Genomic DNA, 18,355 nt, shown 5'->3' on the forward strand with positions numbered 1-18,355 from the left:
GCTGATTGGGAAAATAAATAGGTCAATCACAATATACAAATTTCAATTAGTGCAGGTCAAATAAATATTGGCTGTTTGTTGAAATAAATAGGGGTGATCATAAATAACAGGGCATAAATACAAGTGCAATATATACAGACAATTAAATACTTTGAGGCAATAAATACTGTATCAATAAATATTGTACACCAACCAGTCCTGTGGACCTATAAATATAGTGCAGCAATAAATAGATAAAAATTCAATAAATACAGTATCCCCAATAAATAATTAAAAGTATACAGCAACACTCCTGTAATCAGATGACACTTCAATTCTTAAGGGCTGATTTGGCCCAGGCACAGCTTGTAGGGTTGTGGAAGGCTTGAGGGGGGGGCTACTCCCTGGCTGGGACAAGGCTGAGGCCTAAACTGAGGTAGATCAAAGGGGGGAATACCAATGCCCTGGCTTTCCTTCTCCACACAACCTCTCTAGGTTAGTCCCAGTTCACCCCAGGCACAGTCAGGTGGGTTTCAGCACCTCCCTAGCCCCTTAGAGCAGTCTCTCAGGTCTCCACAGGGCCTTAGGCGCCCTCTACTCCACTTACTGCCCTTTTTCTGCTGTTCCGACGCCGCTGGAGTCGTGTCGACGCCGTGAGGCGGTTCCGGTTCGGTCTCGGCGGCCTCGGCACAATGTCAGTTCTTTGACGACGCCGGTAGGCGGTTCCGGTCCGATGTCGGCGGCCTCGGTTCGATCTCTACCTCCGATTCGACGGCGTCGGGCAGTCTCTTCACGATGTCGACTTCGGGCGGCTCCGGTCCGATGGCGCTCTCGGCTCCGATGACGTCGGCCGGCCTGGCCTCGATGTCGACTTCCGGCGACTCCGGGGTGCGATCCTCACCCCCGACCTCCGGTGCTCCTCCTCACAGGTTCCGGGCGACTCCGGAGTGCGATCCTCACTCCCGACCTCCGGTGCTCCTCTACCTCGGTCTCCGACGACTCCGGAGGGCGGACTTCACTCCTCCGATGACGCCGCTCGCTCGACCTCGGTTCACTTCCTCCTCGACCTCTGGTATTCCTCACGACCTCCGTCGGCGCCCTCTTACGACCTCAGGCGGCTCCGGGTACGACGTCTGCTACTTCAGTCAGCGCCGCTTCTCCACCTCGGGCTCCAGGTCTTCAGGCTACTCGACGCCGGACTCCAGGGAAACCAGTCTCCAGGTCAGGATCTTGCTGTTTTCTTGGTTCTAAGGCCTGTTCCTGCTGTCCAGGTCCTTAGGATGGTTTTCTTCTGTCTTCTTCCCACACAGGGCTATAGGCTGGGATCCATCAGTAGGGACAAGTATCAAGGGTGGGTTTATGGACCCCACTCCAGGCACAAGTTTCCACCCCTGCTGCTTCACTCCTTCCTCCTTCACTGTTGTGCTCCTCTCTCTTCACCAGTCAGGTGCCAACTGCCAGCTCCAACTGCCAACTGCCTCTCTTATCCTCCCAACATTCTAAACGGCCTCCAACTGTCACAGAGTTCTGGAATCTCCTGGAATGTTCTGGAAGGTGCTGGTAGGTTCCAGTGGATGCTGGTGATGTCACAGGTGGCCACCATTTTGTGCTCCAGGCCCTCAGACAGAAGTTTCAGGGGTAGATAAAATGGCTCCCTGAATCTGTAGCAACACGAAAAAGTCTGGTGGTTCCCAAAAAGGAAAAATTCAAACAGGGTTTTGAGGCAAAAGTGGGACAAAATAAATAATGATGAGGAGGGACCACCCAAAGGGCTGACAGGTCTAACACGCGTCCCCCCCAGCTGAAAGTGGGGAGAGCTACCCAACCCCTTGGGAGTTCTCATCACTAAGGCGGAAATACCTTGAGAGACCGTCTGCATTGGCGTGGTCCACTCCAGGCCGATGTTCCACCTGAAAGTCCATCCCCTGTAGGGAAATAGACCACCTCAACAACTTGGGATTCTCCCCCTTCATTTGCATCAGCCAACGAAGGGGTCGGTGGTCGGTCTGAACCAGGAAGTGCGAGCCAAACAGGTATGGCCGCAACTTCTTCAGAGCCCATACCACTGCAAAGGCTTCACGCTCTATTGCACTCCACTTCTGTTCCCTGGGAAGTAGTCTCCTGGATAGGAAGACCACGGGTTGATCCAGACCCTCTTCGTTGAGTTGCGATAACACTGCCCCAATGCCATGTTCTGATGCATCTGTCTGGACAATGAACTTCTTGGAAAAGTCTGGGGCCCTTAAGACCGGGGCCTCGCACATGGCTTTCTTCAATTTCTCAAAGGCTTGCTGACAAGCCTCCGTCCAGACTACCCGTCGAGGTTGTTTCTTGGACGTGAGCTCCGTGAGGGGGGCTACGATGGTACCGTACCCCTTCACGAAGCGGCGATAGTATCCCGTGAGGCCCAAAAATGCTCGGACCTCAGTCTGTGTCTTGGGGGGTTCCCAGGCCATGATGGCCTCGATCTTCGCCTGGAGGGGCTGCACCGTTCCCCTACCCACCAAGTGTCCAAGGTACACTACCGACCCCTGCCCGATCTGGCACTTGCTGGCCTTGATCGTCAATCCAGCTTGTCTCAGGGCCTGGAGAACAGCTTGCAGGTGACGCAAGTGATCCTCCCAGCTGTTACTGAAGACGGCTATGTCATCCAGATAAGCAGCAGAGAAACTCTCCATTCCGGTGAGGATCTGGTTTACCAGGCGCTGAAACGTGGCAGGTGCGTTCTTGAGCCCAAAGGGCATCACACAGAACTGGTAGTGGCCATTGGGCGTGGAGAAGGCTGACCTTTCCCTTGCTCCATCTGTCAAAGAGATCTGCCAGTACCCCGAAGTAAGGTCAAAGGTACTTAGATATTGGGCAGCTCCCAGCCGGTCAATTAATTCATCCGCCCTAGGGATCGGATGAGCATCAGTTTTTGTCACTGAATTCAGTCCCCGGTAGTCCACACAGAACCTCAGTTCTGGTTGGGCACCCGGTGGTGCAGCTTTCGGTACTAACACCACCGGACTAGACCAGGGGCTGCTAGAAGGTTCGATCACTCCTAGCTCCAGCATCTTAGTGACTTCACTATGAATGCTGGCCTTCACCTTGTCTGACATCCGGTAGATCTTGGACTTCACAGGTGGGCTGTCTCCTGTGTCCACGTCATGGACGCACAGGTGAGTCCTACCCGGGACAAGGGAGAACAACGAAGAGTACTGCCCCAGGACCTGGCGACAGTCCTCCTGCTGTTCAGGAGTTAGAGATGGGGAGAGAATCACTCCCTCCACCGACCCATCCTTTTCTTGAGACGCAAACAGATCAGGGAGAGGCTCGCTTTCCACGTCCTCTCCTCCGTCAGTCACCATCATCAAGATGACTTCGGGCCTCTCGTGGTGGGGTTTGAGGCGGTTGGCATGCAGCACCCGCAGGGGCTGACGAGGGGTCTTCAGGTCCACCAAGTAGGTAGCCTTACCCTTCTTCTCCAACACCTCAAAGGGTCCTGACCAGCGATCCTGGAGGGCACTAAGCTCTCCAGGTTCGATCACCCACACCTTCTGGCCAGGCTCCAACTCCACCGGGTGAGCGTTGTGGTCATACCACGCCTTCATCACTGCTTGGCTGGCTTCCAAGTTGTCAGAAGCTTGCTTCCACAACTTAGCCATTTGGCTCCGGAAGGCCAGCATGTAGCTCACCACATCCTGGGGGAGCTTTCTGGGAGTTCTTTCCCATCCGTCTCTCACCAGGTTAAGAGGTCCACGTACAGGGTGCCCATACAGAAGCTCGAAGGGGCTGAAGCCCACTCCCTTCTGTGGCACTTCCCTGTAAGAAAAGAGCAAACAGGGTAGGAGGACGTCCCATTTCCTCCGCAGGCTTTCAGGCAGACTTCTGATCATGCCTTTTAAGGTTTTATTAAACCTCTCCACCAGACCATTGGTCTGGGGGTGGTAAGGAGTTGTGAACCGGTAGGTCACTCCACACTCCTTCCACATTGCCCGCATATATGCTGACATGAAGTTGGTCCCCCTGTCGGACACAACTTCCTTGGGAAAACCCACTCGGGTAAAGATTCCCATCAGGGCCCTAGCCACAACAGGCGCTGTTATGGTCCTCAGAGGTATCGCCTCTGGGTACCGTGTGGCATGATCCACCAGAACCAGGATAAACCTGTGACCAGCTGTAGTTGGTGGATCTAATGGACCCACAATGTCGATGCCCACCCTTTCAAAGGGGGTGCTAACGACAGGAAGTGGTTCCAGGGGAGCTTTCAGCTTCACCCCTGTTTTCCCACTGGCTTGGCAAGACACACATGTCCGGCAGTAGGTATCGGACGACACTTTCATCTGAGGCCAATAAAAGTGTGGGACAAGACGGGCGAAGGTCTTGTCTTGCCCCAGGTGTCCTGCCAATGGTATCTCGTGAGCCAACTCTAAAAGGAAGGCTCGAAAACGTTGAGGAACTACCAAGGCTCGTGACGATCCATGTAGGGGTGCCTTGGGTTCACTGTAGAGGAGGCCATCCTCCCAGTAAACACTGTAGTTCCCTTCAACGTTCCCTGCTGCCTGGGCTTCGGCCTGTCGCCTCAGCCCCTCAAGGGTAGGGCACTCCCTCTGGCCCTGGCAGAATTCCTCCCTAGACGGGCCTCCCTCCACGTGCCACTCGGCCGGGATGGGTAGGTCCTCCAGGTTGGTAACGTCCCCCTCCGCAGACTCCTGGTCCACCACCTCCGGTGGCCTATCCGTCCTACGGGGTGGAGACGCCGAGGCAGGCTCCTCCTGTCCTCGGTTCTTCCCTTGACTGGCAGCTGGCTGGGCCTTTGTTCCAGGCTCCAGCCGGAATGAACTCCCTCTTCGGGTAGTCACGGACCTTGTGCTAACACAGGCCCAGTCAGGTGTACCCAGCATCTCGGTGTGAGTCCGGTATTCCACCTCCTTCCAAGCGTTGTGCTCCATGTCATTGCCCAGCAGACAATCGACTGGCACGGCAGGGCTTACGGCAACTCGAAGTGAACCTGCAACCCCCCCCCATTCAAAGGGAACCTCGGCCACTGGATAGTGACCTGTTCTGCCGTCAGCCATCGCGGCTGGGTGGAGTACATCGGGAATTACCTGCTCTGGAGACACCAGTTGGCTACGCACCATAGTCATACTGGCTCCTGTGTCTCTCAGAGCCTCCCCTCTTTGGCCGTTGATGGTGATCCACTGCCCATACTTTGCGGTATTTGCGGGCACCTGGATCTTAGGAACCATCTCCCGTTCTCCCAGGGACACTAAAGTGACACCCGCCCACTCCCTTCCCTTAGTTAAGGGCATCTCCTCCCCGAGCACTACACTAGCTACTCCGGGGGGCTTTCCTCCAGTGGGAGGGGGTGATCGTTTCTGACACTTCGGATCTCCTTTATAGTGTCCAACGCCACCGCACTCGTAGCAATGGACAACCCTTGGCTGCTGACTCTGGCCAGGATTAGGGTTTCTGGGTGGGTTAGCCTTAGAGGTGAATCCTGTTCCCTTCCCTTGGAAGTTATTTTGGGGGCCTTTGGAGAACTCCTTTTTCTTTTCCCCTCCTTCTTTCTTCTGGGGGGCGCCCTGTCCGGCCTTTTGAGTATCCCCTCCAGTCCCCCTTGTGGACACCCGGGTACTAGCCCAAATGTCCGCCTCCTCAGCAAGCTTCCGGGGGCTGGTCAGCTTGCTATCCACCAGGTGTTGCCGCAGTTCAGGGAAACATTTCTCGAGTAGGTGTTCCTTCAGTACTAGGTCAAACAGCTCCTCGTAGTTCCTTACTTCACTGCCCTGAATCCAACCTTCCAGTGCCTTCTTTGCATAGTCCAGGAAGTCCACCCAATTCTGTGTGCCCAGTTTGTGACTACCCCTGAACTTCTGTCTGTACTTTTCAGGTGTTAGTCCAAACTTTCTGATGAGCGCCAGTTTCATGGTGGGGTAATGGGTCTGCTCATCCTCTTCGAGGGCCAATAAAGCATCCCTACCAGCTGGAGGCATGTACTTATACAATCCCCCTCCCCAGTACTTCAATGGAACCCCATGGGCCCTCAACGAGACCTCATAGGCTGCTAGCCACTTGGCGATGTCGTCACCCGCCCCATAGCTAGCTACTATGTCCTTGGGCAGGTAAGGTTTGGGTTCCCTGGTGGACTCTTGGATTTGGCTGCCACCATTAGGAACAGTTGGTGCCCCAATTCTTAGGATCTGAAGCTCTATCTCTTTCAGTCTTATCTCATGAGCCATCCTCTGTTTCTCCGTCTCATGAGCCAACCTCTGTTCCTCCTTCTCCTTCTCCAGCTTTGCTAAATCCCATGTGAGCTGTCTTTTCTCTCTCCGATCTGCTAACTCCACGTTGGATAAGCCCCCACTAGAGACAGTGCTGCCCTTCCTAGAAAGTGTCCTGGGCCCTGCTGACAGGTTCCCCACCTCAGGTTGGTACATCTCAGCCCCCTCGGGGTCAGGCTCTCCATCCCTGTCTTCCTCCTCAGCCTTGCTTTCTCGGCGTGCCTCCCCCCAAGCCCTTAAGCTGGTTTGGAGTGCACCCTTCTTTGCTCCTGGGGGACAGTACACCCCCTCCCGCTGGCAAAACTCCCTGAGTTGGGCCACAGTGTACGTTTCTAAATCTTCCAGTACAAACTCCATCTTGCCCACTCAGGTCAGAGGACAGGTTTTGTGCAGTAACAATGCAGGGGGGTACCTTTAATAATACCTCCTCCCACCACCAGAGTAAATTTGGAAAAAACAAAAACCCACAATTAGGAAGGCCGCTGTGAGAAAACTCCCGGTGTAGGCCTATGGACTACCCACAGTTATTGTTGAGTATATGTAGGCACAGCTCAATCCCACCACTGAACACCAATTTATGTTGGAAACAGCCCCACTCCCACTCCGCAGGGTGGTGGTGGACCTTCCCAACACAATGGGGTAGCTTGGCTCGAGTGGTCAGGAAACAGGCGCAGTGCTAAGCATACAATATACCCATACAATAACCATGCGTGCATCCGTTCCAAAAACGACTCTACACCGTAAAAATTATGAAAATATTCTTTCTTTATCTTTTTCTCTTAGTTGCTGATTGGGAAAATAAATAGGTCAATCACAATATACAAATTTCAATTAGTGCAGGTCAAATAAATATTGGCTGTTTGTTGAAATAAATAGGGGTGATCATAAATAACAGGGCATAAATACAAGTGCAATATATACAGACAATTAAATACTTTGAGGCAATAAATACTGTATCAATAAATATTGTACACCAACCAGTCCTGTGGACCTATAAATATAGTGCAGCAATAAATAGATAAAAATTCAATAAATACAGTATCCCCAATAAATAATTAAAAGTATACAGCAACACTCCTGTAATCAGATGACACTTCAATTCTTAAGGGCTGATTTGGCCCAGGCACAGCTTGTAGGGTTGTGGAAGGCTTGAGGGGGGGGCTACTCCCTGGCTGGGACAAGGCTGAGGCCTAAACTGAGGTAGATCAAAGGGGGGAATACCAATGCCCTGGCTTTCCTTCTCCACACAACCTCTCTAGGTTAGTCCCAGTTCACCCCAGGCACAGTCAGGTGGGTTTCAGCACCTCCCTAGCCCCTTAGAGCAGTCTCTCAGGTCTCCACAGGGCCTTAGGCGCCCTCTACTCCACTTACTGCCCTTTTTCTGCTGTTCCGACGCCGCTGGAGTCGTGTCGACGCCGTGAGGCGGTTCCGGTTCGGTCTCGGCGGCCTCGGCACAATGTCAGTTCTTTGACGACGCCGGTAGGCGGTTCCGGTCCGATGTCGGCGGCCTCGGTTCGATCTCTACCTCCGATTCGACGGCGTCGGGCAGTCTCTTCACGATGTCGACTTCGGGCGGCTCCGGTCCGATGGCGCTCTCGGCTCCGATGACGTCGGCCGGCCTGGCCTCGATGTCGACTTCCGGCGACTCCGGGGTGCGATCCTCACCCCCGACCTCCGGTGCTCCTCCTCACAGGTTCCGGGCGACTCCGGAGTGCGATCCTCACTCCCGACCTCCGGTGCTCCTCTACCTCGGTCTCCGACGACTCCGGAGGGCGGACTTCACTCCTCCGATGACGCCGCTCGCTCGACCTCGGTTCACTTCCTCCTCGACCTCTGGTATTCCTCACGACCTCCGTCGGCGCCCTCTTACGACCTCAGGCGGCTCCGGGTACGACGTCTGCTACTTCAGTCAGCGCCGCTTCTCCACCTCGGGCTCCAGGTCTTCAGGCTACTCGACGCCGGACTCCAGGGAAACCAGTCTCCAGGTCAGGATCTTGCTGTTTTCTTGGTTCTAAGGCCTGTTCCTGCTGTCCAGGTCCTTAGGATGGTTTTCTTCTGTCTTCTTCCCACACAGGGCTATAGGCTGGGATCCATCAGTAGGGACAAGTATCAAGGGTGGGTTTATGGACCCCACTCCAGGCACAAGTTTCCACCCCTGCTGCTTCACTCCTTCCTCCTTCACTGTTGTGCTCCTCTCTCTTCACCAGTCAGGTGCCAACTGCCAGCTCCAACTGCCAACTGCCTCTCTTATCCTCCCAACATTCTAAACGGCCTCCAACTGTCACAGAGTTCTGGAATCTCCTGGAATGTTCTGGAAGGTGCTGGTAGGTTCCAGTGGATGCTGGTGATGTCACAGGTGGCCACCATTTTGTGCTCCAGGCCCTCAGACAGAAGTTTCAGGGGTAGATAAAATGGCTCCCTGAATCTGTAGCAACACGAAAAAGTCTGGTGGTTCCCAAAAAGGAAAAATTCAAACAGGGTTTTGAGGCAAAAGTGGGACAAAATAAATAATGATGAGGAGGGACCACCCAAAGGGCTGACAGGGCTAACACTGCACTTTCAAGATTGAGCTCCACAATGAACGGCAACAAAACCTTAATAGCAGATTAGCTAAACTGAGCTCGGACCTAGGAGCCAAAATAACAGAACTGTGAACAGATGTGGATTCAGTGGGACAATGGTTCCTAGGGATGGAAGGATGCCTTAAGAACATAGCGATGGACAAATCCAGAGATGCGCCACACTGGAAGATCCACTTAAAGGTGCCATTAACTGACTGGAAGACCTCAAGAACCACCTGAGGAAAAAGAATCTTTGGCACAGGGGACTGAGTGAGGAGGTTCTTAATGCAAATCTCGAACCCTTCATGGTGGGAATGTTCTCGTCTCTACTGGGTGACAATCCCCCTGAAATATGGATTGCCAGAATACATCAAACAGGCTCCAGGAGGCAATTGCAGCAGCAGAGACCCAGTACTTCCTACAGGGAGCTAGAAGGGCAGGAGATGTGAATTTACAAGACTACTCCTGCACAATCTTTCAGGACGTCTCCCAACTGACATTTCAACATCATACTACATTCTGCCTGATAACCCAGAGTTTCAGAGAAGACGGCATCCGCTACAGATGGGCCTACCTCTTCTACCTTTTCTTTGAAACAGGAGACAAATGCCAAACTGTCGCAGAAGTACCGCTTGCGGAGGCCCTGCTAGGCAGGCCTGCGGATAGTATCTCACAGAACTCACAGACAACAAATTTGAGCTCAAGACCACCCTGAATGGGGGAACGAAGTTGCAATCGGACATGGAACCAGAATGTAAATAACCTGCCTGGGAGAGGCCGGGTACGATCCCCAGAATTGGCCTGCAGAGACGGGGCCTGGGAGCTGGCTGAAGGAGGGCATTTGTGGACTTTGTAGTTGCCATAGGGGATCAAGAATGGCTCCAGCCTTGATGGAGTCCTGCACCCTAAACGAAACAATGAAAATGAATACTTTCTGCTGAACACCAACTATACGAAGCCCATGGCAAAAATAGTAGTAGTCAGGTACCACTGGTGCTGGTTTAACAAGGGCTATATTTACTCAAAGCTCACTGAGGAGCTACCTGGTGACCTATGAGCTGGTGGTACGACAGGGGACTAAATTCCAGCTCAATGAGGTGGAGCAACTCTCACCAGTTTATCCCTGCTATAACTGATATGAGCACAAGGAGGGTATGTCACAGAGATATTGACTGGCCATGCAGAAGCAGAAGGGAGGTCCGGAGATTTCTCGCTGGTGGACTGGCTATACCCAGACAGACCAAGTCCAGTCAAGGAGCTGTGGGATCTCCCGGAGAGGAGGGGCCTCCCGCCCCCCCCCCCCCCCATTCGCTGCCCTCAACACAGATTCTCAAGGGAGGGTAGCTGTCCTCCCCTGATCCTGCTAACTTCATGTTTTGTTCTCATTCTTTATTTTTGGTTTATTTCCTTATTCTGGAGTGTTACATGCTCACTGTTCAGGAGGGAGGCAACAATGCAGTGTCCGCCATGGCAAAGCCTCTATGCAGATACAAAACACTCCTGATTTTACAGACTATTATTCCCAACACGAACACAGAGGAACTGAACTCCCCTAACAAATGGGGGACTCTCTGGCAAACACTCCAAGATTCCAATCCTGACTTATATGCTACAGAAAGACCAGGGAAAACAAACACACTTAAATACACTACATACCCAACTGCTTATCACTCTTCAGCTAACTCTAAACAACGGGGAGTAGCGATTTTCCTGAGAATAAATATCCCTCTGGTCTCATGGGTTAAATGGGATAAAGCGGATGAAGAGGGCAGATATCTCATTCTGTTGGGTGAGCTGGAGGGATGATCCCTCACATTAGCCACGGTATATCCACGTAATATGGTCCAGGACCTATTTCTTGCAGGCTTTCTGGAAGACATGGCAGGAGTGGGATGGGGGAATTATCCTCACTGGAGAGTTTAATTTGGTGTGGGGCCCACAAAGGGATGGGGAGTGTGGGTATGGGACACACACAATAGCCTTTTCCATACGGCTGAAGATAATCATAGAAGAACTAGGCTTGAGCGACGACCGGTGAGAGAGACACCTTAAAACCACCACCTTCACATTTACTCATATGTTCATCAAACTCGTTCCCATATTGATTACATACTATTGAGTAACCCAATTATCAGCATGATCCGTGCAGCAGAGATTGGACCGATCTCGGTCTCTGACCACGCTTTGTCTCAATTCGACTAGATTTGGGGACACAGAGGCACCCAGAGTGTTGGCCACTTCACCCTTCCATGATGAGAGAACAAGTTAACAGAGATGAAATAGGACAACACATAGATGAATGAAGACTAATGATGAGTGGCATAAGTGTCTTCAATGCAAGGGAGCTGTGAAACTGAAAACAGCCCACACATGGAGACAAACAGAATGGCCAGCACTCGCCCAGTGGTATCCTAGACTGTGGAATATACTTGCTATGGAACGATTGATGCTTAATACACAGGGACCCCGCTACTATTTTACGATAAATGGAAGCCAATGTACATCCAACTGAGTGGTGGGGGTCAGGCTAGCTCAACCCTTCCATCCCGATGGAGGGCTTTGAGCCTGTTTGACTGAATCCGACAGATGAGCTATTGCCACCAGTACTCATCGATACTGGAGTTGGGAGAAATCTCATATAGTCTGTTTGTCCGTGTTGAGGATATGTTCTGGAGCGATATTAAGGGTTAACGCAAGGGGAGGGCTCAGCCTTCTGTAGTTGAGGATGGCAGAAAGTAGGGAAGGTACATAGTGAGTATAGGGACCAAGATACAATGTAATCAGACAGTATCCCTACAAGATTGAACTAATGTGCTTTCTGTAACCATAATTTGCATTTGCATGTTACCTATGCCTATTGTCATTCAAAAAGTTGCAAAACCTTAATCAATGTCTCTACCGTACCTGAACATTTTATTAAAAAGAATAATAAAAAAAAAGAAATATTTGTTTTTAAGGAAAAAAGTGATGTACACAGATTTTCAAAAACTCTTGTGTGAGATTTGGGTAGTTCCTCTATGCTGTGTACCTTTTTCCAAGGTCATTCCTTGGAAGTATTTACTATGTTAACCTGGCAGTCCTTGTTAAGCTGCTGTGCTGTACTCAATAGAGAGTTCCTGCAGTTCAGTCTTAGACACCTTGCCATTGGGTAAATGAGTACAAAACATTTCTCAAAGTTTAGCTATATGCTCTCCCTGCTAGAAACACCATGCTGTTCATTACAGTGCTCCTAAGGGTGTAAACTGCCTGTTGCTGGATACACACCTAGCGATCCTATGGTGGTGTTTTATGAAATGCATGGAAGAAGCTATGTTTGTACACACCTGAAAGAGCGCAACCCTGCTCACAATGTTGTAGTTGACATCAACAGCAATATCCAGTCTCATTTTGTCAGGAAGCTGCACCATCAGCTCGGTCTCATCTGCGAAAAGGTGAAAGTGCTAAGTTAGACAGAGGCTACAACCAGTGCTGTACTTACAGTGGGTTTTACTGAAGTGAGGTTAAAGTGCCTCACTAGCTCAGTGATCTCCTGTGACAGGCATGACAAAAGGCGTCTGTGCAAAGACTACTGCTGTGCATGTGCCCACAGATACTAGAAGAATGTAACAGTTTGGTTAGTTATAAGGCTAGATGAGTGAAACATGCTGCAGGAACAACACACTTCATAACAAGCAGAAAGCGTTGAGTTAACCTACTAGCGGACTTGGTGTGTAGATCATATGGTCATATGGATACTGGACTCGGTCCTTGGCGAGTCATGATGTGAATCTTGACACTGACACTCTGAGCCTGAGCAGTGCAATTGATGTTAACAGTAACACATTTAGGGCAGACATTGTGGTACCGGGTATGAAGCCTAGCTCTACACCATTGACCGAATCCTGTCATTATTTTGGAGAAGGTGAATCATAGCCACAGTCATGCGTTGGATGGAAATGTTGCAACTGCTCTGGAGTTTTAGAAACCAAGAGCCAATCATGCTCTTGGTGTCAAATCTGGTGCATGTTTTGCTGGATGCTATACATGTTGTAACTAAACTAAGAATGAAAATATGTACATGTATTAGTTGTTAATTCTGTCACTAGTACAGTGACCAATCCATTGAACACACCTGGAGCATGTAAAGCCAGTCACAATTGCAGACAGTTTTTTTTCTTACCCATGATCACCTGAGACGTTGCGAAGGCTTCAAAGCATGTCTATTGTGTATGTTGGCTGTAGACCATTGCATGTACAGGATTGAGTGCTGGGGGGACTCCAGGCGGATTTGGTTTTGGAATTGTCTTTGTTATTTTTTAGTGCAGTACCCTACAAATTTTGTTACATCCAGGTAAATGTACACTTACAACTGGAACAAACAATTTCAATGATACTAAAATGTAGTCCATTTGTTATAGCCAGAAACAATAGTGAAACATTTTTTAAATAAATAAGTATTTTTTTCACAATATTACACCATTCTTAGATAGCCCGGTGGAGGAGAAATACAAAGTTTAGACTTTGGTAACACAGAATAGCCAACCAAACAATCTGAGCCTCATAGAGTAAAGTGTGTGTTTGTCTTTGTTATGTCATGAGAAGGTGTTGATTTGTGCAGTAATGGATTACAGTACACTATAGTTAGGTGGCTCTGGTGTGGAGCACGTGGTGCTAATAAAAATCAATCATTGTCACTTGGGGAAGTAGTTTTTTCAGCAGTGTCACAATCCTTACGGTCTGACATACTGTGAAGGTTTTTCCTGAACAATTTAGTGGCCTGTTTGGGGATGGTGAACACGTCACCTACCTTTAATTGTGATTCGGAGCTTAGCAGGGTAAAGCAGCGCATATTTGATTATTGCCTTTTGCAGTTTTATTTTTATACAGAGACATAGGTGGTATATGCTGTCTGTGTTTGCCGAGACGTTCTATCATTCGGTCTAGTCAGTCTGTGAGTTTGACTATCTTTGTGTCTATTTTTGCCAGGCTTTGCTTTGGGTCTGTAAGTAGTGTTCCGAAGTCTTGTTTATCAGACAGATCTTAGTTGGGCTACGACTGGATGCCTTCCAGTGGCGGATCATTCTCAGTAGGGCTAGTCAAATGTCTGTTCTCAGATGCTTTGGCTGCTTGGGGTCATGCTTGCCATGTTGCAGACATTAGTGCTATCTAAGCGCACACTGACATAGAAAGTGGAAAGTTTGGGGCCTAGCATAATTCTGCATAATATTCTGCACAGAGGATTCATAACTAAATCCATAACCTTTGTGCAGCCCAATGTCCTGTCTCATGCGCTAAGGTATGTTAATGTGATATCACAAAGTTTTCCTATAGCAGACTGTGGTATTTGATAGCAGCAAGCAACAGCAAGTGGATTTGATACTAGGAAATGCAAAACTAACCACTCCAGAATTACTAAGTATGGCTGACATCCAATCCAAATCGGGTCCTGCCTCAACCCACCAAAAGACTACCAGGCACAGTGCCAAAGGGAAAACTGCTCAGAATTGTTTTCCAGATCCGTCTGATGCCTGGGGAAAATTCCAAGGTAAGGAATCTGCAGCTGGAAGTATCTATCACATGGGAATCTCAACAGAATCATTCTTGAATTTTATCTGACAGTTGATCCCAGCAGCATAGTCCCGGCCAGCAACGTTCCCCTCAGTCTGGGATAACCAAGATAGCCAGTAGTGTAACGTAGCTTCTATACAATGGGAACACCATAAAGCTGCCAGGCACAGCACTCACACACGACAGATGCCACAGTCCACGCTTCTGCATACACACAACCCAGAGGCTGTTGTTGCCTGCTGCGCTGTGCACTCTGATGAAATGATTAACGCCTTGGCCGGCAGAGCCTTGCTAGTGTGCAGCCATATTGTGGCCCTACTCTCTGGATTCCCCCATCCTGAAATAATTATTTGGACTACCCAGAAACTTCCAGGTTCTACTAGTAAAAAAGTTTCATTTTGGCAATTATTGAATATACATTTATACACTACCATGCTATAGGTATTGAGATATTTTCTACATTATGTCTTCAGTTTATTAATTCTTTTTGCTTTTTAGATGGATCAGAAAGTTGGGGCACATTTTCCACATTTCATCGTGTTAGATTTGTGCATGCGGATCTGTAGAAGACGAGATTGGCTCAGTCAATAACAGTTGATCTAGTAATGGTGTTATGTTAAACTAAGGTAATTTTCTTTTAGCTTTGAATTAGTATGTTTCCTATACTGGACTGAGATGGGCAAGTATATCTGATATCATCCAAATGTATGATGAATTGTGAAAATGTATCCGATAAATATTAGATCAAGGATATATCTAATTTAGTAGGTGGGATTAGCGTCACTTTGTTTACAGATTAATTGGTGTAATTCATTTGGAGAAAGCACCTGTCCTGGGATACCAGGTTGATTGTGGGATAGTGAAAACTAAGTACATTGAGCAAGTTTTGTAATTTGGTACTACTCACCTGGGTGAAAATTTAATACTAGCGCATTGGGTATGAGTCTTACTAGTACTACACTAATGTGGTATGTGAGAATTTTAGCAGTGGTGCTGCAGAAGTTATTTCTGGCAGCATATTGCTGCCTGTGTACTTGTAGCTTTCATGGTGTATTCCTGACACTAACGTATCCACTGTAAATTCTGCCAAAGGTGTGCAGGGCACACATTCCAGTAACTGTGCACCTTTTACTGTACATATGTATCATTTTAACAATGATAAAAAATGTCTTACCCAGCATGCCTTGTGAATGCCAGGTGTACTCGTACCACATCTTGATGCGTTTCTGAACCGATTTGGGGATCCGGTTTGAGGTCATGTATTTTATTGTACTGTCCATACAGCTGCGATAGTATGTCTGTCCAGCAGTGGCTGCTCCCACTACGTCCCTCATCTATAATGAAAAGAATGATGCAATCATCGAATGTTAGAAAGGGGGACAAAAGGAGTAAACAAGGGTCATCTAAGAAAAAGAATTGAAGAGACACGAAAGAAACAGACACGAAGAAAGGAGAGGGGAGGGAACGGCAGGAAAGAAAAAGAGAAGAAAGGAGACAAGACCAGATAAGAGGAACTCTTTGGAATGATTTCACCATTTTTATGAATGTTCCCTTTTAGTTAGGTTGTTTCCTTTTTAAGAACATTTATCATAATATTTATGGTATTGGAAATATGATGAGTCTTGGTTGTTGAACTGTAATTGTCACATTAGCTTACCTTTTAATGAGGAATGCTACTTTTAAAAAATAAATTTGTACTTACTTTGCATTTATATCGAATGTTTTATAGTGTATCTTTTGTGGTTTTATGGAACCGAAATAAAGTAAACATGATAATGATGATAGTGATCTGAGGAGAAGAGTCAGAACAAAAAAAAACAAGAGGATGTTGGGAAAACAAAAAAGAGAGGAGAGGAGGAGGAAATGAAAAATTATGAGATGGAGGAAGATGGAATTAAGAACGAAAGAAAGGAAGAGTAGTCAAGTGAGGAAGGACATTTAAGGGGAGCAGAGCTGAAAAGTAGAACAAGACAGATAAGATCACAGTGTGGAAGAAAAGTGAGAAGCAACACATGAGAGAGTGAAAAGGTAATGGCACAAACATCAAGTGCATCAGTAAGGAGAAGGGAAAAGGTAAGATGTGGGAGAATGAACAAAGTCACAGTATGTTAATGTCAATTCTTTAGGGGAATATTTCACGACGTAAAGCCATTTCGAGTATTAAAGTGTAAATAGCTGTGAAATCTTGAAACATCAGTTTAATTTTTGATATATCACTGTCTAAGTAATTGGCAGTGAAATGAACTGTGACTTCTGTAAGGCCTACTCAACCGTGACTGTCAATCTATCACATCATTGATGTATACAATATCTGAAGTATTCCTTATAAATCTGCCACCACTGACATTTTCACTATCATCTGTAAAAGTGACTTTAGTTTAGTTTTTAAATTTATAATGCGTGACAGCTACCCAAAAAAGGGATCCCGGCGCAGAAGCAGGCCAAGGTGTGATAGACAGCAAGCATTCTATTTATCAAACAGCCAGGTTTTTAGCGACTTGCGGAACTTGATATAGTTTGTCTCATTAAGGAGAGCAGTGGGAAGAGAATTCCAAAATGATTGGCCTAGGTGTGAGACAGATTTGCCGCCCATCCGGGCTAATTTGAATTTCGGGACAACAAACCTTCCTTGGGTGGCTGATCGAAGATTGCGAGAAGGAAGGTATGGCTTGGCCAGGGCCAGCAGGTAGCTGGGAGCACTGCGAGATTTAATTTTGTGCATATAGTTAAGCGCCTTGAATTTTATTTGACTCTCGATTTTCAGCCAATGTAGTTTGCGTCGATAAGTTGAGATGGGGATGGTCTTAGGGACTCCACATAGAAGTCTAACTGCGGCATTTTGGGCCATCTGTAGTCTGTGAATTACCGATTTGTTTGATCCCACCTAGAGCACATTACCGTAGTCAAGCCTTGATGTAATTAAAGCATTGACTACGGTTTTTCTAGTCACATCTGGTAGCACCCAACAAATTTTCCCCAGCCATTTAATGATGGTGAAGCAGGTTGCTGCGACTTTGACTGATTGGGGATGCATACTAAGTGCATCATTAATTATGATGCCTAAGTTACGGACATGTGGTGAGGGGGATGGGAGATCACCCATTTTGCACGGCCAATGTTGCTGGTTCCAGAGGTCTTTCTGTTTTCCCAACCTCCGTTTTCTCTCCATTTAATTTCAGAAAATTCTTTTGCATCCATGATGCTATATTGTTTAGACCAGTTTTTAGAGTAGAGGGGTAGTTGTGTTATGTGAAGATAGGGAGAAAATAATTTGATAATCATCGGCATAGGAAAACATGGATAAGCCGGATTTCTCAGTCATCTCAGCCAATGGTCTTACATAAAGATTAAATAATAAAGGGCTGATGATGGATCCCTGAGCCACCCCATGGGCAGAAGAATGGACTTCAGATCAGGCAGTTTGGGAGAAAACTTGGAAGGTATGGTTGGAGAGGAAGGCAATGAGCCAATTTAGGGCGGCCCCTCCAATACCCTGTGATTTGAGTGTATTTATAAGCACCGTATGGGATACCGTGTCAAAAGCGGCGTCAAATCCAAAAGAATAAGTGCCACTGTGTCCCCGTTGTCTAGATGGTGACGTATGCCTTCCATAACCCCAAGTAGGGTGGTTTCAGTAGAAAAGCCTGCTCTGAAGCCTGATTGAGAGGAATGGAGAAGATGGTGTGTTGTGGCATACTGAGTTACGTGAACATGAATATGTTTTTCTAAAATTTTATACAGCACGGGGAGCAATGATATAGGACGGTAGTTGCTGGACAACTCTGGGTCCGCATTCGCCTTGTTAAGAAGGGGATGTATCATCGCATGATTCCATGTCGAAGGGATCTTGCATTCCTCTGTTGAAGCATTTAGGAGATGGGTTATCACGGATAGTGCTGAGGTGTTTAACTGTTTTAGTATGGATACGGGTAATGGGTCTTTTGGAGATCCAGATTTGATGTTCTTCAAGAGTATAGTTACACTATCTGTTGTAAGTAGAGG

At 48.1% G+C, this 18,355-nt stretch overlaps 1 protein-coding gene across 1 annotated transcript in view; it reads right to left on the minus strand.

Annotated features, from left to right (window-relative positions):
* The window catches only part of CNGB1 (cyclic nucleotide gated channel subunit beta 1), a 958,531-nt gene that overhangs the window by 205,917 nt on the left and 734,259 nt on the right, over positions 1-18,355 (minus strand). Inside the window, exons 33-34 of the mRNA XM_085637063.1 lie at positions 15,528-15,687; positions 12,130-12,227 (exon numbers count right to left, since the gene is read on the minus strand). Of these exons, the coding sequence (XP_085493189.1) occupies positions 12,130-12,227; positions 15,528-15,687 (258 nt within the window). The remainder of the gene's footprint in view (positions 1-12,129; positions 12,228-15,527; positions 15,688-18,355) is intronic.

Source organism: Triturus cristatus, chromosome 12 (assembly GCF_964204655.1).
Source record: "Triturus cristatus chromosome 12, aTriCri1.1, whole genome shotgun sequence".
In the NCBI taxonomy this organism is placed as follows: domain Eukaryota; kingdom Metazoa; phylum Chordata; class Amphibia; order Caudata; family Salamandridae; genus Triturus; species Triturus cristatus.